Source organism: Nerophis ophidion, linkage group LG10 (genome assembly GCF_033978795.1).
Source record: "Nerophis ophidion isolate RoL-2023_Sa linkage group LG10, RoL_Noph_v1.0, whole genome shotgun sequence".
NCBI lineage: Eukaryota > Metazoa > Chordata > Actinopteri > Syngnathiformes > Syngnathidae > Nerophis > Nerophis ophidion.
This window is the reverse complement of record NC_084620.1, coordinates 28,534,726-28,558,395: the sequence shown is the minus strand read 5'-3', so window position 1 is coordinate 28,558,395 and position 23,670 is coordinate 28,534,726. Positions and strand designations below refer to the sequence as shown.

The following is a 23,670-nucleotide window of genomic DNA, read 5'->3' as shown; positions in this document are numbered from 1 at the left end:
CCTGTAAATTTTATAGAACAGACTTCTCCATTTAACACGGCGACCGAACGGATATACTCAGCTATGAACGGTCAGCGAAGCACAAAGCGTCCGCAGCGCAGCATCGTTCACATCCCAGTATTATGGGCCACCTCGCAAAATGGAGAACCGATGGTGTAACTTATGCTGAGATAAAGATGGCTACGCTGATAGCTGAAATCAACATCCCGTTCTCATTTGCGAATGTCTACAACAAATCCGTGAAAGATATGTTCCCGGATTCGGAGATTGCTCGCCAATACGCAAATGGCAGAACAAAGGTTACTCAAATAGTGAAAGGTAAGTGTTGTTGTTTTTTTTAGTAACCAGCAAGCACAGTACAGTTAATAGAACAACTGTGATTTTATTACTGTGTATTTGATAGGTGCCGTCAGAAATTCAACTATTTATTTTCTTTAGTTATATAATAAAATAAATATATATATATAGCTAGAATTCACCGAAAGTCAAATATTCAAGTATTTCATACATATATATATATATGAAATACTCGAGTTGGTGAATTATACTCCGCCCCTCTTAACCACGCCCCCCGCCCCACCCCCGACCACGCCCCCCACCTTCCGAAATTGGAGGTCTCAAGGTTGGCAAGTATGTTTTACAGCAGTATTGGCTACTAAAGGAGACCAAACCAATCAGAGTATGTGGTTCAGTATTGTGGCCCCTGAGTGGCTCAGCCTCATTCAGTATCACAAAATATGATTAAAAACGTACAAGGGTGACTGAAGGGTGTTATTTCAGGTCTAGATGGCTCTTAAGCCTATTTAGAAGGTCATAAAAATATTTTTTATGTTCTACCAATGAAAATAATTAATGTACAATTAATGATTACAACTCTGCGAAAACTCATTTAGCGTGATCATGTTTGAATTTAAAAGTATTTAAATGTATTTATAGCGTTTACTATTTGTTTTAGCACTATATTTAACTGGTGTGCTCTGTTCCGTTCATGTGCTTTGTAATGCACATTACTGCCATCTGGGGGATTGGAGTGGGATGTCATTGACTGTTACTGTAACAATATGTGAATAAGTGCCCACCACTTCATGGATGACATATTTGTAAGAAAAAAAACAGGATTTTGCTACACTTAAATAAAAAAAAAATTGGTGATCGTTGACTTAAAAAAAATGTGTCTGATGTAATGGTGAAAATAACATTTTGCAGCAAAATATGACAAGTTCCCACTTAAATTTGAATAATTTTCTCCACAGACGCTATGAAGTGACCCAGTTTCTGCAAAGGACGAGTGTATTGCTAGACAGTAAACAAGGAAAGTTTGGTCTGACATGAGTCTGGAACTAGTTTGCGATCAGCAAGGCACAGGATAACAACCAGTGGCACGGTCAGTGTTGTAGACAAGTCTTCATTCTTACATTAACACGGTTAGCCTCCTGTCCCAACTAAGGTGCTTGACTTTGTCCGTCCCCCAAAAGGCAAACATTCTCAGATTGGGGGGCGGCGGGCTTAACTCAAACTGGTCCTAAATATAATTTATCCTAAAATAGTTTGCACATATAGCAAAGAAGCACAACAGTCATTTATGCGAAGTATACTGTAATTGTCACTATGGGATACTGTACATCCACCAGACTAATACATTAAGAGATAAATAACCAAAAATGTAGATGGATTTTTTCCTGGTGAGGTTCACTCATCCGTAACTATGCGGACTCCTTGGGTTAATCGGGGACGAGTCTTCTCTGCCACTTTGGCCGATAAGCTGATAAAGCCTGTGGCTCAGGTTCTGTACTTGGCAGGTTCCAAGGACACAACCGACTCTCATCAGCTGGGCATGATGGGGGTAGTGGTGTGCACCCCGGAAACCCAGGTGGGTGTGGCGACGAGCCCTGGACCCCTTCCTCCACCTAACCTCCAAACGCCCGTCAGGTCGCGCCCACGCCAGGCTGGGGTTGGTTCTCCTTAGGCTAGATGCCGGAAGGTGGTTCCACTTTGGGGTTGGAGTGAGCTCTGAAGATAGGGTGGGGGTGTTTGTTTGGCCCTCGGAGGGCAAAGGGTTCTCTTTCAGGTCAGTCAGCTTGTTGAGATGGTCCCAGCTAAAAAAAAAGAAAAACTGGTATTAAATCTGGAGTAGGAGGTAGACAGATGGGATGCATGTATGAAAAAAAACAAATGAAAAACAACATCACAGTTGCATAGCTGAGTAACTAAATACTCTTACAATGAGGTAACAGAGTTACCAAATCACTTTCTTTTTGGGCGAAGTAATTTGTAACTGCAACTGACTATTTGCAGCCCTTTGAGACACTTGTGATTTAGGGCTATACAAATAAACATTGATTGATTGATCGATTGACTTTTTTAATGTAAGATAACCAACATTGATCTTAAGACAAAGCCTGTAGCTCTGCCAACTATGAAACAGTCAGCGACAAACAAGACATTTGCTATTTTGTTTTTTGTCACAAGATAGGCTAATAATGTAATTATACGCTAGTGTTGCTAAGAATCAAGTTCTTCCTATACTCAATAGTGTTACATTGTTGTACGTGATACAGACGTTTTCATGACCTCCACTCCTTCACAAACAGGCTTCGCTACACATTTTAAGATCTTAAACTGTCTAGATTAGATAGAAAAAATGTGATATAAATGATAAATGATAAATGGGTTGTACTTGCATAGCGCTTTTCTACCTTCAAGGTACTCAAAGCGCTTTGACACTACTTCCACATTCACCCATTCACACACACATTCACACACTGATGGTTTATAATATTTTAGATGGTACAATTAAGTCAGAATAGTTTATTTTCTTATGTGGAATACCAGCTAATGTTGAAAGGCCAGCTGGCATTTCCACTTTTAATCTGATTAAGGCACACAAAGCAGCTTTTATAATAAATTTTTACCTGCTTTCTGGTTCACTGTATTTACAATACAGTACATGGACACTTTTTCTGATGTACATTAACATCATGAACCCTTTTTGCAAAATGTCTTAACTTAACGTTCCTATTATACATTAGTGTAGATTCACAAATTAACAATATAGTATTAAATTATGTATATACAGACATTGTGTATATATTTTTTTAATTGTAGGTCAGAGAATGTCATTTTTTGTAGATAGTCATTAAATAGAATGTATTTATGTTATATCATAATGGACTTTCCTAACTATGGTTATATTGGTTTTTTCTTATTTTTACTTTACATTTAATACAAATTAAATAGAATAAATTACTTGTATTGATTGTAGACTAAGCAAAAGGTCCAAATTATAATTATAATTATTTTTAATATTTTCATATTTTGTATAGTTTTAAGTTATTAGCAATTCACATAATCATACATAAAATATAATAAAAAAAATATGTATATATATAATATATATATATATATAATATATATATATATATAATATATATATATATATATTTGGGGCTTCACGGTGGCAGAGGGGTTAGTGCGTCTGCCTCACAATACGAAGGTCCTGCAGTCCTGGGTTCAAATCCAGGCTCGGGATCTTTCTGTGTGGAGTTTGCATGTTCTCCCCGTGAATGCGTGGGTTCCCTCCGGGTACTCCGGCTTCCTCCCACTTCCAAAGACATGCACCTGGGGATAGGTTCATTGGCAACACTAAATTGGCCCTAGTGTATGAATGTGAGTGTGAATGTTGTCTGTCTATCTGTGTTGGCCCTGCGATGAGGTGGCGACTTGTCCAGGGTGTACCCTGCCTTCCGCCCGATTGTAGCTGAGATAGGCGCCAGCGCCCCCCGCAACCCCGAAGGGGAATAAGCGGTAGAAAATGGATGGATGGATGGATATATATATTTTTTTTTTTTTATATATATATATTTTTTTAATAATACAAAGTAAACATTAAATACAGATACGATAATAAGAGAATCAGCATAAAGATAACAGTAATAACTATAATTATTATTATAATTATACCATTTTATTTAGAAAAAAATCCCCTTTCCTTTATTTGCCCAACATGCACCAATGGTTTAAAAAATGAGTTCTTCCAAAAAAGACAGTTCCCAGAATGTTCTTCCTATGAACCAGCATCAACAAAATTCTGGTCAAGGTGATATAATAAGCCTGAGCTCTTCTGTTTCTGTAATTAAGTTGTTAACATGTTCTACACGGCGTACAAACTGACACAGAGTTCAGCAAACACTGTGCGACCATCTGTCATTGTTTGTCAAAGACAGTGGGAGCTCTTCACTTTACTGTTCCCGTCTTTGTTTGACTGAAGATCCACAAGTGTGCTGTTGCCGAGCAGCCAATGGATGAAGAGAAAAAAATATATAAATAGGGGGACAAAATCATGTTGTGACCTATGAAATGCTGATGTGTTTCCAGTAAATGCCCTTATGAAGAGGTTCAAATGTGAGGCGACACAAAAGTGCCGTCTTGCAGCCTGTGGATTTGGGATTCCACACTGAAATGTGAAACGGTTTGCGTTTATTTAAACCATTTTAGGAACGTGCCCGCTGCTACAGTAGGCTGAATAAATAATTGTGAAATGCCAAAACCACAGAATGGGCGACATTTCCAGAAAGAGACATGGCGCCACATCACTAAGCTGCACTTTCAACATGGAAAATCTATTCTTCAATATAGTGCTAAAAAAGTCATTGTTTTGTCACATGTTTAATTGTTAATAATGACAAATAAAAAGTAGGAGCAATTCCTACAAGAGGTACCATGACAAATTCAATATAGTTCTATTTTTATTTTTATATTCCATACACTAAACAAAACAATTAATATAATAAGGCTAAAAGCAGGAGTGTCCAAAGTTTAAAAACATAAATATGCAAGGGACACTTTATTACATTTTGTACATCAAAGATGATGAACCCAATCAAAGGTATGTCAATTTATGCCAGTGCTTCTTACTTATTTTGTGTTACGCCCACCCCAGGAAGAATAAAATACTTTTTGTTACAATATGAGGAAGGCCAATAAAAAACACTCAATATATATATATTTTTTTAAAAGGCCAACAGAGCAATTTTTCTATAAGAATAATCAAGGCAATTAAGTCCCAAACATGCCTGTGGCGACATGATTGGCCCGGAGCTTGTTTTTTAATGGTTTACCTGTATGCAATTTGTTTTTGTTATTAAAAAAATGAGCTGTGGGCCAGATATTGTCTCCTGGGTTGCATTTTGGACACCCCGTCCAAAGGCAGGTATAAAAATGCCAAAGAAAAAAATGTTTTTTTACACTCGCCAGGAAGTTATGTGATTGTCGGTTAGTGTTTTTTTTTAGTTAGTTAGCGAGTTAGTTAGTTTGGATTACATTAACATAATGAACCCTTGTCTGTTTGTCAGTTAGTTAGTGAGTGGGTGAGTGAGTGAGTGAGCTAGTTAGTTATAATTTTGATGAAACTTGTGGGGAATGGGCTAAGTTCCTTAGTATTTACCTGATGTCTGGTTTACTGCATTTACAATACGGGTACTTTACATTAACATTGTGAACCCTTGTCTGCCCGTTAGTTAGTTACCTTCTGTCTGGTTCACTAATGAATTTTCTTGATGTACATTACATTAACATCCTTAACTGTTGTCTGTTTAGTTAGCAAAATAAATCAAAAAGTTATTAGCGGATTTTGATGAAAATATCAGAAATGGGATAACACGTGATTAGATTTTGGGGGTTATCTGGTTAATTTCTACGACGTTACTTTGCGTTAAGGTTACAAGCCTCAACTTCTGTGTGTGTTGCTAGCGGAACGCCTCCACCCACAGAGACAATGGTACTAGATTACTGAAAAGAGGCTTCATTCCGTTTATATCATTCTGCTATAGATAACTCAAAAAGCGGATTTTTCACAAAAAAGTCAAAATTTCCAGAACAAGGGGATTCGATTTGATAGGTGATCTGGATACACTGTCTGGATTCAGGATTTTTAAAAGTAATTATTTACTTTTGGTATAGAGGCGGAGGTCTTAGTCTGCAGTACTTTTGTAGTTGGCATTATTATTATGAGTTTTCTGTTAAGCCTGGACATATTCTAAAACATAAAATAAATGCATTTACAATAGTGTAGTTTTCCTGTGTTGAGCGGAAATCTAGGATGTTTGGAGGGGTCTTAGCAATTAATCCACTGTGGAATTCTTTTGCCTGTTCTGTTTTTTCCCACCTCGACTTAAGCCCGGTAAGGGGTCAGAAGGACCCTTACGGTGCCATTCATACTCCTCTGTGTCAGAGCAAGGCTTAATGTGAGAGGACACATATGTTGGATGTACTTGTATGTCCTATAGTTATAGAAACTTGAAGAACCAAATAGGGCAAAGGTAAACAAACTCATTAGCTATTTACATCTTTGATACATGATTGCATACAAAATTGATAATTTTCAAGAAAACAGGATGAAATAAATTTGGTGTAAGTACGTCCCGTTTGTGTTGACCAATTCATCAAGTCCTTGTTCAGTGTGTACTTAATATCACTAATAAGTGTCAGCATACATGGTCAACTGTGTCTGTATATATGGGGAAAAAGGGACATTTTTATGAAAAATCATTCTTTTTTTGTCAACGCGTGTTGTAGTATTGTTTCCAACATCATTATCTCTAAGCAGCAACTGTCCAGTTACACAGCATTAAAACATGCAAATCGTAAGTTCCTGTTTAGTGAAAAATAATTCCAAAAGTAAACACATGGTAGGTTTAACCTGGAGTCTACCAGAGCAACTAGCAAAATGTAGCTATTTACTTTTTTATTAATTTTGATTGTTAGCCACCAAAATAGATATCTATGCATATATAAACCTGTGATGAAGTGGGCGACTTGTCCAGGGTGTACGCCGCCTTCCGCCCAAATGCAGCTGAGATTGGCTCTAGCACCCCCCCGCAACCCCAAAAAGGGACAAGCAGTAGAAAATGGATAGATGGATGCATATATAAAAAAAATGTGTTATTGTGATGAGGACATAAAATGACACAATTACAGAAAATAATGTTAACTAACTGCCGTTTAGTCAAAAATATTTTTGGTACTGCCTATTCAATTTAAAGACAAACTACACTTTTTTGGAATTTTTTCCAGAATCCCCAATCCTTATGTAAGACCAAAAACACACATCTTTCCCTTTTCTGTGCATTCCAAATAGTGAAACACTGCTACTAAGAGGCGGCTAACAATGCAGGTAATAGAGATATGATATGTTCGACCTACAAAACGTTCAAAATCCCGAAACCTCCAACACTGTTTCGTATACATGCTGTACGCATATTTCTAATAAAGAACAATGGAAAAATTCTTGATACCATGTATTAATTTCAGTATTTTGCTAATTTCAAGCATTACTACATTTTCTTTCCTGAGCGCATTGGTTTCACAAAGTGCATAGCAAAGAACGCTACTTCCGACACCAACAACAACAAAGATAGCCCTTTCTGTGTTTGCTACCACTAATGGCAGACTTTGTGAGAGACTTTGTCACCATGTAGCATGAATCATAAAACAATGATTTATGATGTCCACTCTTACTGGAAGGCCGACTGATGGGATGGTTGTATCTTTCATCACGGTGCTCTCCTTGAGCTGGTAAATTAAGAATAACTCTCACTCCTCAGATAAAAAAAAATGCTTCCTCGCGATGTTGCGATGGTGTTAGGCTGCGTTTTATTTATTAAGCCCAGTTGAGAGCCATATAGTATCAAGTTGGTAGCGTGTGGAATTTCAAAGCTGACCAACTTCTCAGCTTGGTGCCACAGCATTCGACTATATAGGTTGGATGCATGATAATCGAGCATTTTTTTTTTTTCTAAGTCAAAGGCAATACAAAAGCGTCACTAGCAGCTCAAGCTTCTTCTTTGTTTTATGGGTAACAACCAATGTTTTTAGCAGCTCAAGCCCGCTAGTAACTAGTTACTTGTGTTGCGTCGGACCAGTCTTCCTCTCAGCGCATAAAAGACACTGGTCAATCCCAAGTTCTTTCGGATGACATATACTGTATGTTGAGAAAGAAGAACCACCAAGACAGAATAGCAATATTACCAAATTTTACTAAAGCTTTAGGAGACCAGTCCCTACAAATGCGGTAATGTCAGCATCAAGAAGTGGTCTGAAAATCCAACGGAAACAACATCTTATTTAGTATGAAAGCAACCCCTCCAGTGGCCAGAAAAGTAGTTAATCTGTGTTAGCGCTAATAATAATAATAATGTCGCTATAATTTGGTCAATATGCAGGCCACGGCATGTTTGGATTTGTTTTTAGAGCGCTTTATAAGCGGATTAGGTCATATCTCCATTACCTGCATTGTTAGCCACATAGTACTAACAGTTATTTACTATTTAGAATAGTAGAACACATATGGGAAAGACGGGAGTTCTTGTCTCACATAGGGCTTGTGGCTGATGGGCAAAATTCCAACCAAAAGTGCAGTTTTCCGTGAAGTAGTTGGCCAAAGTCACAAGTCAATGTGCAAGTTGGCTAGTTTTGGTTTCGATTATGTCAACCACTGCTTATGTCGACATGAGTCAGCCAGTCAGTCTTCTGTTTTGCATTCTCAAGCGGCTCCCGTCTTGTGGAATTTGAACCGTAGAGCCTGATCTTTGCTAAAGCCATATTTAACTTGTACTTTAGCAGGATTTTTCCACATAAAGGAAGGATTTAAAAAAAAAAAAAAAAAGTTATGTAAAGCAACATTGCTATTTGTCCTTGTTAGTGGAAAATGTGCAGTTTCTGCAAAGCTTTTTGCAGGATTGTCTTTATCGGGACAAATAACATGAATGCTAACACAGGAACAATGAAAGAATGATTGAGAAGCGTCCGTCGATGCAAGAATAGAAGGTGCTCTTTTGATCTACAAGAGGAAGAATATGTGCTCTTCTAATGAAAGCCAGACAGAACATTTGTGAGAGGTTTGCTAGGTGAGAAAAGCGGAGGACTGTAATTATCGACAACACCCCTGTAGGTAATGATACTGATCTGGGTCATAGGTCAGCTTTCATGTAGGCTGCAAGGAAACGACACAAAATGTTGTTGATGCCTTTGCTAAGTATCAAAATGTAGCATTTTTTAATGATTACAAATAAGAGATTTTAGTGTCTGTAGCTTTCTGATGTCGTTTTGGCTTGTGCAGCCCTTTGAGACACTCGTGATTAAGGGCTATATAAATAAACTTTGACTGTTTGATTAATTGAATGCTAACGCGCTCCTGGCACTTTGTCCACACTTTACATTTACTCTGTAACTCTGACCAATGTAGTCACGCACAACAATGTAACATTCAAGAGTGGTACATCATTTGCAACTCTTAAAAGTAAAAGTTAAAGTACAGTGCTAATATTACAATCACATTTCCACAGGAACATCATGCTAGGTTAGTGGCTTCCTTGATTAGAAAAAACATGTTTGACTGAAGGGCAGTCATCTCCAGGCTTTATTTTAGGATGAGTATCATTTTTTGTTGCAAAATTGGGGCCCTTAGTAGAATTGTTCAAATAAAAAAAGGGGGGAAAAAAACACATGTATCTAACTATTCACAGCCTTTGCTCAATACTTTGTTGATGTGCCTTTGGAAGCAATTACAGCCTCAAGTATTTTTGAATACTAAGCCAAAAGCTTGGGACACCTATCTTTGGGTAGTGTCATGCATTCCTCTTGGCCCATTCCTCTATGCAACACCTCTCAAGCGCCATCAGATTAGATGGGAAGCGTTGGTTTTCATCCAGGACGTTTCTGTACTTTGCTGCATGCATCTTAGTCAAGGCAGGGAGATGACGAGATGAGATGGTCACTCAGTCAGATCTACAGTATTCCTCTATGGAGAGAGGAGAACCTTCCAGAAGGACAACCATCTCTGCAGCAATCCACCAATCAGGCCTGTATGGTATAGTGGCCAGACAGAAGCCATTTCTTTGTAAAAAAAAAAATACCAAAATGTATATGAAAGACTCTCAGACCAAGAGACACAAAATTATCTTGTCCGATGAGACAAAAATTTAACTCTTTGGCGTGAATGCCAGGCGTCATGTTTGGAAGAAACCAGGTACCACTCATCACCAGGCCAATACCACACTTACAGTGATGCATGGTGGTCGCAGCATCATGCTGTAGGGATGTTTTTCAGTGGCAGGAACTCAAAGACTAGTCAGGATAAAGGGAAACATGAATGCAGCAATGTACAGAAATATCCTAGATGAAAACCAACCATTTTAATCCAACCTGATGGAACTTTAGACGTACTACAAAGAGGAATGGGCGAAACTATGTACATGTTTTTAAAACATTTAAATTTTTTTGTAAATTTGCAATATATATATATATATATATATATACAGTGGGGCAAAAAAGTATTTAGTCAGCCACCGATTGTGCAAGTTCTCCCACTTAAAATGATGACAGAGGTCTGTAATTTTCATCATATGTAGACTTCAACTGTGAGAGACAGAATGTGAAAAAAAAAATCCAGGAATTCATATTGTAGGGATTTTAAATAATGTATTTGTAAATTATGGTGGAAAATAAGTATTTGGTCAACCATCCAAAGCTCTCACTGATGAATGGAGGTTTTGGCTCAAAATCTCACGATACATGGCCCCATTCATTCTTTCCTTAACAGGGATCAATCGTCCTGTCCCCTTAGCAGAAAAACTGCCCCAAAGCATGATGTTTCCACCCCCATGCTTCACAGTAGGTATGGTGTTCTTGGGATGCAACTCAGTATTCTTCCTACAAACACGACGAGTTGAGTTTATACCAAAATGGATACATGGATGATACAGCAGAGGATTGGGAGAATGTGGTCAGATGAAACCAGAACAGAACTTTTTGGTATAAACTCAACTCATTGTGTTTGGAGGAAGAACACATTTGTCGAAATATTGCCAAGGACACACATTTTTGTGGGTTTCCTGGACGTCATCTTCATTACTAAAGGAAAAATGTAATCTGCGGGAGAGAATCCCTGTGCAATTTTCAAGTATGTTTATTTTTTTGGAGTCAGTCTGAAGCGTATTCTGTCTCTGACTCCCTCATCAGCACGTGACATTAGTGCCTGTCCCAGCATGAGGGACAAGGGAAAATCATTTGGAGACATTTGCTAATATATTCTTATCAGTGATGGAGCAGGAAGAGGCCCTGTCATTCATTAATTGACATTTTACAACCCCCAAAACCAGTGAAGTTGGTCAGTTGTGTAAATGGTAAATAAAATCAGAATGCAATGATTTGCAAATCCGTTTCAACCTATATTCAATTGTATACACTGCAAAGAGAAAATCTTTAACGTTCGAATTGGTAAACTTTTTTTTTTTTTTGATATTAGCTCATTTGGAAATTGATGCCTGCAACATGTTTCAAAAAAGCAAGGGACAAAAAAGACTGAGAAAGTTGAGGAATGCTCATCAGACACTTATTTGGAACATCCCACTGGTGAACACGCTAATTGGGAACAGGTGGGTGCCATGATTGGGTATAAAAGCAGCTTCCATAAAATGCTCAGTCATCCACAAACAAGGATGGGGCGAGGGTCACCACTTTGTCAACATTGCGTGAGCAAATTGTCGAACAGTATAAGAACATTTCTCAACAAGCTATTGCAAGAAATTTGGGGATTTGACCATCTACGGCCTGTAATATCATCAAAAGGTTCAGAGAATCTGGAGAAATCACTGCGCGTAAGCGGCAAGGCTGATAATCAACAATGAATGCCTGTGACATTTGGTCCCTCAGGCGGTACTGCATCAAAGACTGACATCAATGTGTAAAGGATATCACCACGTGTGCTCAGGAACACTTCAGAAAACCGCTGCCAGTAACTACAGTTTGTTGCTTCATCTGTAAGTGCAAGTTAAAACTCTACTATTCAAAGCGAAAGCCATTTATCAACAACACCCAGAAACGCCGCTGGCTCCGCTGGGCCTCAGCTCATCTAAGATGGACTGATGCAAAGTGGAAAATTGTTTTGTAGTCTGACGAGTCCACATTTCAAATTTTTTGGGGAAACTCTGGACGTCGTGTAGAGAATTATCTGGACTATTGTAGGCGCAAAGTTCAAAAGACACCATCTGTGATGGTATGGGGGTGTATTAGTTTCCGAGGCATTGGTAACTTACACATCTGTGAAGGCACTAATAATGCTGAAAGGCACATACAGGTTTTGGACCATGCCAAGCCACATTCTGCATGTGTTACAACAGTGCGGGTACTAGAATGGCCTGTTTGTCGTCCAGACATGTCTCCCATTATGTATGTTTCCTGCGTTATGAAGCATAAAATAAATCAACTTAAGCTGTACATCAAGCAAAAATGGGAAAGAATTCTACTTGAAAAGCTTTAAAAATTGGTCTCCTCAGTTCCCAAACGTTTACTGAGTGTTGTTAAAAGGAAATGCCATGTAATACAGTGGTAAAAATGCCCCTGTGCCAACTTTGTTGCTATGTGTTGCTGCCATTAAATTCTAAAGTAATGATTTTTTGCTAAGAAAAAATAACTTTCTGAGTTCGAACATTAAGTAAATTGTCTTTGCAGTCTATTTAATTGAATATCAGTTGAAAACGATTTGCAAATCATTGTATTCTGTTTTTATGTATGATTTACACAACGTGCCACTTAACTGGTTTTGGGTTTTGTACGTGCACTTTTTCACGCAAAATGGGCCCCCTACATGGACTAAAGTTGGGACCAAAAGTTTTATAGGAAAACAAACCATTTGAAACGGAAAACATATGTTTCAATGTCGAATTTTGAAAAAATACATCAGTATATTAAAAATAAAAACAAGTGCACACTAGGGTTATCCCGATACCAATATTTTGGTACCGGTGCCTGTCACAAAATTTGTTTGGATACTTTTCAAAATAAAGGGGACCCCAACAAATTTTAATATTGGCTTTAATTTAAGAAAAAATCCTATTATACATTAAACATACATTTATTATTGCAATAAAAAACACTTTTGGCATTAAATAACATACTAAACAACTTAGCAGTAGTATTAAGTAAGCAAACGGGTTACAAATGCTCCTAATATATTCTGATATGTGAGCTTCTGTTTTATTAAAATTCAAATTTAATTTTGTGAAGTTTCAATTAAGGACTTAAATAAGTCTTAAAAACATGAGACAACCAGACAAGACACATTTCTGAGTTATTAATAGTACATTGGAATCTCGATTACAAACCCCTCGATATACAAACTTTTCGATTTACAAACTTTTCCTTGCAGTCAAATATTCCTCTGTGTGCGAACCATGTCTCTGTGGACAAACGCGTCATTCGTACACCTGCAGGCAAGGAACAGGGCAAAACCCTGTTAGGGAGGCGGAGCCTTCCACTTTACTTGCTGCGCAAAATAAATCATGTCTCAACACTCCAGCATATGTGTCTTTTATTAGTTTTTCCGCCTTTTGACAAGCGTTGTTAATTTTCATAAATCAATAAGAGTCCCAAAATTTCAACTGACCAGCATGGAAAGAATGAGGGGAACGCTGTGGATTTCCAAAATGAATATATGCGAAGATTACATTCATAGTACTCACAAGCTTGACCACAGCACAGTAAGTATAGTATTACACTAGTAATCAAATTTTAATCGTGATCGCGATTTTGGGAGTTTCTACTAAATGAGGTTGATCGTTGGCGATATAACATATAAAAAACAGACTCATTTCAAACCAAGCACGTTCACAACCAACAGTCAGCCAACCACCAGAGGACGACGAATAAACAGTGTACTCATGTGAGAGCGAGTAAGAGTGAGTGACAAGTTACCGTGACAAGTTACAGTAACAAGTTACAGAGATTAAGCAGGTCAGGCAGTAGCTCCCGAAAATATTTGGAAAATTAAATGCATTATTACATCGGTGCTTTCCCCTTCCACAGAGTTACCAACAGGTATGCATTTTAACTGCGGAACCTGACTTCACACCTCGCCGTTCTCTTGGCGCTTTCGCTCGTTTCCCGAAACCCAGTAGTGCACGCGGATGAACCAACAAAAAAACGCCACAAGTTGCATAGTAAAGCTCCATTGGTGTGCACATCCAAACTAATCCAGCGACAGGTTAAACATTACCAACACTTCCCTTCTTTTCTCAATCGCCATCGCTTTCCCGCACTGTAAAGCTGGTTGTTAACAGAGCGGGCCACCCGCCACCGGCGAAAAATCCCGTCGAACAGCTACAAAAGCAGAGGGGCCCAAAAGATAGACAACCGTAACATCAACCGTGCACCGTATCCACATACTTGCCGGGAATTCAGCGCCTCTACCGAAAACCTCCCGGAAGAAATTTTCCCCCAAAAATCTCCCGAAATTCAGCAGGAGCTGGAGGCCAACGTCGAAGTTGATCATATCAGTGGGAGAGGGGAAAAGATCCAACAGTGTTTGGCGGTCATACACAAGCAGTGAGCTGACAGAGACGAAAATAGACGCAAACAACACAAAAACGAACAGAGCTGACAACGAGAGACGGCAGGGCAAAGCACATACTGGCGCCATCTTCTGGAAACTCAGAAGTGACGTTACTCAAATAGTGAAAGGTAAGTGTTGTAGTTTTTTAGTAACCAGCAAGCACAGTACAGTTAGTAGAACAACTGTTTTTATTACTGTGTATTTGATAGGTGCCGTCTGAAATTGAACTATTTATTTTATTTATATATATAATAAAATAAATATATATAGCTAGAATTCACTGAAAGTTAAGTATTTCATATATATATGACTGTATATATATATATATATATATATATACTCTTTCAACACAATTTAAAGTGTTATACAGTAGTGAGTATCAAACACACATAATGTAGCAAGGGGTGATGGACCAATGGCCATGTAATAAAAAAAGTCAAAACAACAAAAACAAGCTGCAGTATGCGCTGCGCTGCCAAATACGCACACATACAGAAGTCACAACAACAACGACCATATTGCTAGAATAATAAACTTTCAAAAAAACAAAACGCACACACATTATCAACAGCAGTGAACTGACTAGAACTGAGCAAACAGGGGGAGGGAAGCGCGTTCGTGCTTTGGAAGAGGGAGGGGCCTGTCTGGAACGAGATAAGAGATCATGTATTTTCCTCCGCTGTGATATAAATCTGTTCTGGCATCTTTTCACAGAAAAGACCATCTTTGGGTGTCCCACGATTCGATTCAATATCGATTCCTGGGTTCACGATTCGATTCAAAATTGATTTTTTTTTCAATTCAACACGATTCTCGATTCAAAAATAATTTTTTCCCAATTCAAAAGGTATTTTCTATTCATTCAATAAATAGGATTTCAGCAGGATCTACCCCAGTCTGCTGACATGCAAGCAGAGTAGTAGATTTATATATATATATATATATATATATATATATATATATATATATTTAAATGTTTCATACATATATAACTGTATATATGTATATATATATATATATATATATATATATATATATATATATATACAGTTTTATATGTATTAAAATACTTAACTTTCAGTGAATTCTATCTATATATATTTATTTTATTATGCAAATAAAAGAAATAGTTCAATTTCAGACGGCACCTATCAAATACACAGTAATAAAAACAGTTGTTCTATTAAATAAAAACATTGTATTTGGCAAAAGACAAATGTCTTCTATATACTGAGAGCAGTACAATGAATGTGTTCCTTTCTATATGACTTTTGTGCATACTCCTATTGTTTCACTTGTTTGCGAACTCTGCAATGGCATATTTATTTCGGTTGTCTTTTGCACATTTTATATAATTAATAATGAATCCTTTTTACAGTTTAATTTTCAATCAAAGCAATCGATCAAAGTTTATTTAGAGTATATAGCCCTCAATCACAAGTGTCTCAAAGGGCTGCACAAGCCACAACGACATCCTCAATTTTAAAAATGAAAGCCAAATTCACATACCGTTTGTTTAAAATATAAAGTGCAATAAAATATGTTTTTGTTAACAGTAAATAATTGTGAATAATAATCGTGATTTCAATATTGATGAAAATAATTGTGATTATTATTTTGGACGTAATTGTGCATCTGTGGTGAGTAACCACTAGGGGTGTGAGAAAAAATCGATTCGAATTCGAATCACAATTCTCACGTTGTGCGATTCAGAATCGATTCTCTTTTTTTATTTATTTTTTATTTTTTTAAATATCTTTTTTTAATTAATCAATCCAACAAACCACTACACAGCAATTCCATAACAATGCACTCCAATTCCGAAACCAAACCTGACCCAGCAACACTCAGAACTGCAATAAACAGAGCAATTGAGAGGTGACACAAACACGACACAGAACAAACCAAAAGTAGTAAAACAATATAATTTCAACATGGCAGTGATTAAAAATCCCTCTTTGACATTATTATTAGACATTTATAAAAATAATAAAAAAAGAACAATAGTGTCACAGTGGCTTACACTTACATCGCATCTCATAAGATTGACAACACACTGTGTCCAATTTTCACAAAGATAAACTAAGTCATATTTTTGGTTCATTTAATAGTTAAAACAAATTTACATTATTGTAATCAGTTGATAAAACATTGTCCTTTACAATTCCATCCATCCATTTTCTACCGCTTATTCCCTTTGGGGTCGCGGGGGCGCTATTATAAAAGATTTTTTTTAAAATCTACTACTTTGCTTGCATGTCAGCAGACTGGGGTAGATCCTGCTGAAATCCTATTTATTGAATGAATAGAAAATACCTTTTGAATCTGGAAAAAATAGTTTTTGAATCGAGAATCGTGTTGAATTGAAAAAAAAATCAATTTTGAATCGAATCGTGAACCCAGGAATCGATATTGAATCGAATCGTGGGACACCCAAAGATGGTCTTTTCTGTGAAAAGATGCCAGAACAGATTTATATCACAGCGGAGGAAAATACATGATCTCTTATCTCGTTCCAGACAGGCCCCTCCCTCTTCCAAAGCACAAACGCGCTTCCCTCCCCCTGTTTGCTCAGTTCTAGTCAGTTCACTGCTGTTGATAATGTGTGTGCGTTTTGTTTTTTTGAAAGTTTATTATTCTAGCAATATGGTCGTTGTTGTTGTGACTTCTGTGTGTGTGCGTATTTCGCAGCGCAGCGCAGCGCATACTGCAGCTTGTTTTTGTTGTTTTGACTTTTTTTATTACATTGGTCCATCACTCCTTGCTACATTATGTGTGTTTGATACTCACTACTGTACAACACTTTAAATTGTGTTGAAAGTGTATAAACATTCACTGAACTACTTCTGTCGAGGCTCAAACCCATTATTAATTTTTACATTGTGTCTTATGGGAACTCTGCTTCACTGACGAAATTTACTATTTACAAACCAAACAAAAAATAAGTTATTCCGTATTAAATTTGTGTTTATATATACAGGTTAAAAAATACTGTAATTATATTAAATAAAATATCTGACCCTGAAAAAAGGTATCTGGGGGGGAAAAAATGCTTATAAAATATATAAAAGTGAAAACTGAAAAAAAAAAACTTGTTTTTATTTTGAATACACTGATTTTTTTAAAAATTAAAAACCTAATTTTCACTTTTAAAGTTTATTTTTTCAATTACAAAACTTTCTCCATACCCTCACAGCTTTTGGGGTCCAATGACAGTGCTTGAGGGGCGGCCCTGAAAATGTGGTGGTTTCCACAGGGCGGGCTCATCTAGCTAAGGGCGAGTCAGCATCATGGAATCATGTCAATTTTTTTTCATGTCGATCACTCTTACACAGACTGTAGGGACATATATTATTGTTTCAAAGTCATTGAAAAGTACATTGTGCATAATAGTGACTCCCACTGTGTAAGGATTTGGGTGAAAGGGTTTAGTTTGCTGACTGCTTGAAGACTCGCTGGGGGCCAAAAATCCACAATGCAGAGCGCGATAATGTATCAGAATCAATGCTGTAGTGTTAAAGGTGAAAGCCACTCTTTTGGGATTTTGCTTAATATTCACAATCCTTATGTGAGACAAGCACACATACGGTTTTCTTTTTTTCTTGTATCCTAACTAGTAAATAAATGCGAGCAAAAGTCTGCTATGAAGCGCTTAAAGGGGAACATTATCACTAGACCTATGTAAGCGTCAATATATACCTTGATGTTGCAGAAAAAAGACCATATATTTTTTTAACCGATTTCCGAACTCTAAATGAATGAATTTTGGCGAATTAAATGCCTTTCAGTTTATCGCTCTTTTTGCGATGACGTCAGAACGTGACGTCACAGAGGTAATACATCCACCATTTTCATTTTCAACACATTGCAAACACCGGGTCTCAGCTCTGTTATTTTCCGTTTTTTCGACTATTTTTTGGAACCTTGGAGACATCATGCCTCGTCGGTGTGTTGTCGGAGGGTGTAACAACACTAACAGGGAGGGATTCAAGTTGCACCACTGGCGCGAAGATGCGAAAGTAGACATTTTACCGGTGATGACAGACATGGCACAGAGATGTATGGATGACCTGCAGATGCATTTGCAACGATAAAGTCAACTAAATCACAAAGGTGAGTTTTGTTGATGTTGTTGACTTATGTGCTAATCAGACATATTTGGTTGCGGCGTGACTGCCAGCTAATCGATGCTAACATGCTATGCTAATCGTTGCTAACATGCTATTTACCGGCGGTGCTAAAGCAGACATGGCACAGAGATGTATGGATAACCTGCAGATACATTTGCAACTATAAAGTCAACGAAATCACAAAGGTGAGTTTTGTTGATGTTGACTGCCAGCTAATCGATGCTAACATGCTACACTAATCGATTCTAACATGCTATTTACTGGCAGTGCTAAAGCAGACATGGCACAGAGATGTATGGATAACCAGATGCATTTGCAACTATATTACGTTTCCTTCCACCCACATTTAATGCGAAAAAACACTAACCAATCGACAGATTTAAGTTGCTCCAGTGTCACAAGATGCCAAAGTCCTGATCGTTTGGTCCGCACATTTTACCGGCGATGCTAATGCAGCTATTCGGCCATGCTATGGCTATGAATAGCGTCAATAGCTATTCGCTCAATAGCTTCTTTTCGTTCTTCAATACTTTCATACTCCAACCATCTGTTTCAATACATGCGTAATCTGTTGAATTGCTTAAGCCGCTGAAATCAGAGTATGAATACGAGCCAATGTCGCTATATCTTGCTGTGCTATTCACCATTGTTTGTTTACATTGGCAGCACTGTATGACGTCACAGGGAAATGGATGGTGCCTTCGAAGATAGCGAAAATAAGGCACTTTAAAGCTTCTTTTAGGGATATTCCGGGAAGGGTAAAATTTTGAAAAAAATTTCAAAAAATAAAACAAGCCACTGGGAACTGATTTTTACTGGTTTTAACCCTTTTGAAATTGTGATAATGTTCCCCTTTAAAAAACATCTAAACACTTCCATCAACGGTTTATATACATGATGTAAGTATATATGTAATATAGTAACAGGCACATTTATAATAACATGTAATATTTACGTATTTTGCTCATTTTAAGCATAAGGCGGCACATTAATTTTATAGACGCATCACAATGTTCACTTTTCCCTTCATCTACAACACTGACTACAACTCACTATTAACTTTATGAGAGCCAAAAAATATAATAAAACATTACTTACTGTACTATGTCTGCTCTCACTGGGATTTCGACTGCTTAGGATGTTGCTATATTCCTGTTAGATGAAGAATGACTCATAATCCCCACAAAGGGTTAAAAAAAGGTCGGTGCAACCCAGCGTTTTTCGCGTTTCTTCTTAGCCACCTAAATTGGCTGTCAAAGTTGACCAACTTCTCAGTTTATTTCCACACCATTTTACTATCAAGGTGAGAGGCATTATTTATGATGAACAATTCACTTTCACAAACTCAGAGGCGTGAAAATTGCTCACCAGCTGATGATGTCAATATAGCAACATTAGGAAGTTACCTCTCTCTGATCAAATCTCCGCTAAAAGTTGGTCCTTAACGCTAGCGCTTTTAATAAAAATATTACTAATACTTGGTTGTTATTCAGGTCACAAAATGTAAATAGAGTATTGTTGGCACTTTTTGGATGATTATTTATTGGGTTTTATGGGCGGAATAAACGCAATAGACGCAATGACGTCATGGCTCCATTGGCTCATTACGTTTATTTAAAAGTTAGAATGCATTGAAGAAGACATGTGTTCTTGTCTTTCATAAAGACTGTGAATTATAAACAAAATTCCCCAAAAAGTGCAGTTCCACTTTAAGCAAAGCTTATCACCCAGATATGTGCGAAGGTTTTAATTATATGTATGCATGCATTTATATACTGTAGTATATGTATGTGTATATACTATATCCATGTATCTACACAATGTAGAAGCTCAGGAGCCCCCACCTATTCAGGGGCCCCCGATTTTGGATGCGGAATGCACTGATTGCTGTTCATGCTAGTCAGTCAGAGACAGCTCTGCTACGTGTAGCGATTGGGTGCCCTCTATGTCGGCTGCGTTGTTTTTTTCCAAATATTCCGCGATGGGCTCAAACCCACGTTGCCTGTGTGAAAGGCAAGCGTGCTGGCTACTGAACTAAAAGCTTGCCAGGACTATTCTTGAAGTTGACTGGCCAGACGTGGGGATGATGGCGGTATGTATGGATGTATGTATATACTGTAATCGTGTACAGTATACAGATATATATATACAATATATGCTTTATGTATGTATGTATGTCTGTTTTTACACTACAGCTGACTGCATATTTTTCACATTCAATCCATGATGCACCAGTAGAGGGCAACGATAAACTGAGTCATCATCCTTAGTGTGTATGTGTGTATTTGTCTGCGTGTGTGTGTGTGTGTGTGTGTGTGTTGGGCTGCCTAATGTCTGTTGCTGGTCTCTTGTGTGTTTGTACGGTCTTATTGGATGGAAAAGTACAAGTACATGTGTCCTTTGCAATAGTTCACGTTGGTATGTTCCCATTACAGGACAAGCCTTGTTATTTTGAAAGTAACATGAAACTACAAACAACAGAACAGCTGACTTCATCTCACATTAAAACCAACTAAACCCTTTTTTCATGAAATCACACTTTCACAAGTGATGTTATGCTGAGTCTGTTTTAAACACAGAAAAATATTTTTTGGAAATAAGTCAAGTCATTGTTAGTCTGCGTTGAAATGAAATCGTGTCACTTTGCACCTCTTTCATTTGACCTTGCACTGTAGTCCGCGTTATCTTGCGTGACACGACTACACAAAAGAACAAGATAATACAGTTTTGGGTTTACAGTAGTACAGTATTAATATTTTAGCTTTGCTGATCCTGGCCTGTCAGGAATCAAGGCTTAATGATGCCAAATTGTCATAAACGGACTGTGATGGACGTTTAATAGCCTTCCCATCCCAATGACACATGCATGATCAAGTAACTCTCACCTGTCCTCTGCCAGCAGCTGCTGGAAGCAGACCAGGCTGATGCAATAGACAGTGAGCGGGATAAGAGACCGCATCTCTGGGTCAAGGTTGGCCCCTGGCCCCACCGCTACAGTATAGTGTTAAATCCCAAAAATAGAAAAACAAGATGCACCAAAAAAATATCCGGGCCTGGTAGAGCAAAGTGGAAACAAAAAAAGATGATGAGTTAACCATTACGGCACCGAATGAAAGCTCAATGAAGTGAGCGTACAAGTCAACCTTACCTTTGCTGTAAGTTGCCTTCAAGTGCTGTGTCGTTTGCTCATGAATGAAAATGTGTCCATGTGCCCCCACGGTGTGAAACTGAGCGCCTTTTGGTGACATTGTGGGTTTAAATAGGGAAGGGGTGGAGCTCACTGCATGCCTCCTACTTGGCCGGTACATCGCAGTCAAAAGGTGAAAGCAAAATATCAGCTCCCGTATTTGGGACCATCGAGCATATGAGAGGGAATGCTCAGTGTAAACATACAAGAGGAAACTATCGGACCAAGTTTCCACAAGTTATCTTTTATTCTTGTGTAATTTGTACAGGTTCAGTAACAGGGAATTTGAGGAATGTAGTAAAAATGTGTCCGTCTCAATATCTAATTATTTTGTTATTAGTACATACACCTGAAAATGTAAGGTGTGAAAAATGAAATGATGTTAATGTCTTGGTTTGAAAGTGAAATAATGCATCCATTGATATAAAAATGGAACTGTTATGTTTTCATATGTATAAAAACAATTTAACATACAGCGACCCTATTAATCACTGTAAAATAAAATACAAAAACATAAAAAAAATGTTTACACATAATAACGCAAACAAGAAATATGTCAAATTAGTATTAAAATAAGATTAACTATGATAACCATCATTTTTTAATGTTATTACTTAAAAATTAATAGTATTAGAGAGACAGAACTTCAATGATTCATTCAGGAGAGTTCCCTCAGGAAAGTTAAAAAATATTCGTATTTTATTGAGTGCTGTTATGCTATGGATGTTGATAGTATTATATATGCAACATAAACATAATTGATTTCATATTATTGTTATTATTTGTGTATTATTTAAATGTAATAATTAATTTATTTGTATTGTACATACAGCTATCACTATCAATGTGTCAGTGACTGATATTAACTGGTGCTAATTGATACTACTATTACTACCCTATAACATTTTAAGAACAATTTTAAATAAAGTTATTTTGATTTAAAAGATACTAGAACATTTTTTTCATTCTATGGACTTCAAATATAATGAATGATCATAAAACTGTATGGAGCGCCAGCACCCCTCGCGACCCCGAAAGGGAATAAGCGGTAGAAAATGGATGGATGGATGGATGGATGGAGTGTAGCGTTAATAGCAGATTCATAATATATCAGTATAAACACCCCCAAAAAAGACTTATATAAGTGAAGGTTCACATACTCTACACACTAATCTTGATGTATTACTTGTACTCATTTTCTAAATAACACAGAAGCTTAATTGTATACTGATCAACAAACTAGGCACCACTAAGAATGATATGAATAAAAAATACTCATACAGTATGTTAGAAAAATTGTGTAAATAGTGTGTGAATTATCAAAAAACGTGACCGAAAACAGTGACTGTGTGTATGTTCCCCATTCCTGTTTTGACATGTGCTGTTGCGTAAACATTGAATACCTAAATAAAAGAGGGGACGAAAACCTTTTCGTCAGAGCTTGCTGAAAGAACTGTGCAAGGTGTACAGAGGCCATGTCTCTCCTCATGATCTGAGTCCAAATTTAACTCTGTCTCTGTTTGATTATTTGCCTTTTTGTCTTGTTTAATAGATGTCAACATTGTTTGAACCTGACACAGTATGTACAAAAAATCTTTACAAATTTGCATTTCTTGAAAATCTCCACCCTTATTTCTTTACATTACCGTAAAGCCAAGTGGTCAAGACAGATGGAAGATACGGGAAAGAAGTGACACACCTTCATTCCCACCATGTAACATCATCATCAATAAATTGAACATTTTGAAATATTTTCGCATCACAGACAAGTTATGCAACACTCATTCCTAAGAAAAGCAACAGATTTCACCTTTTCCCGGTATTGAAAAGACATTGCAGTGCACTGTGCACAATATATGGCAGGAACAATAACAGTCGCGACAAGCAAAACAGACTTTTCTTATTTGGCTTTGTCTAGCATATGAAAATGATTTAAACTAACATCAACAAGACAAAACCATAAACCA

The 23,670-nt window shown here is 37.3% G+C and overlaps 1 protein-coding gene across 1 annotated transcript; it reads right to left on the bottom strand.

Annotated features, from left to right (window-relative positions):
* Nucleotides 1-590: 590 nt before the first annotated feature.
* Nucleotides 591-21,819, bottom strand: adm2a (adrenomedullin 2a). The gene is made up of 3 exons (XM_061911897.1): nucleotides 21,665-21,819; nucleotides 21,402-21,569; nucleotides 591-2,096 (listed from the first exon to the last, which is right to left on the bottom strand). Exons 2-3 carry the CDS (start codon nucleotides 21,473-21,475, stop codon nucleotides 1,694-1,696), a joined length of 477 nt encoding a protein of 158 aa, XP_061767881.1. The 5' UTR covers nucleotides 21,476-21,569; nucleotides 21,665-21,819; the 3' UTR covers nucleotides 591-1,693.
* Nucleotides 21,820-23,670: the final 1,851 nt, after the last annotated feature.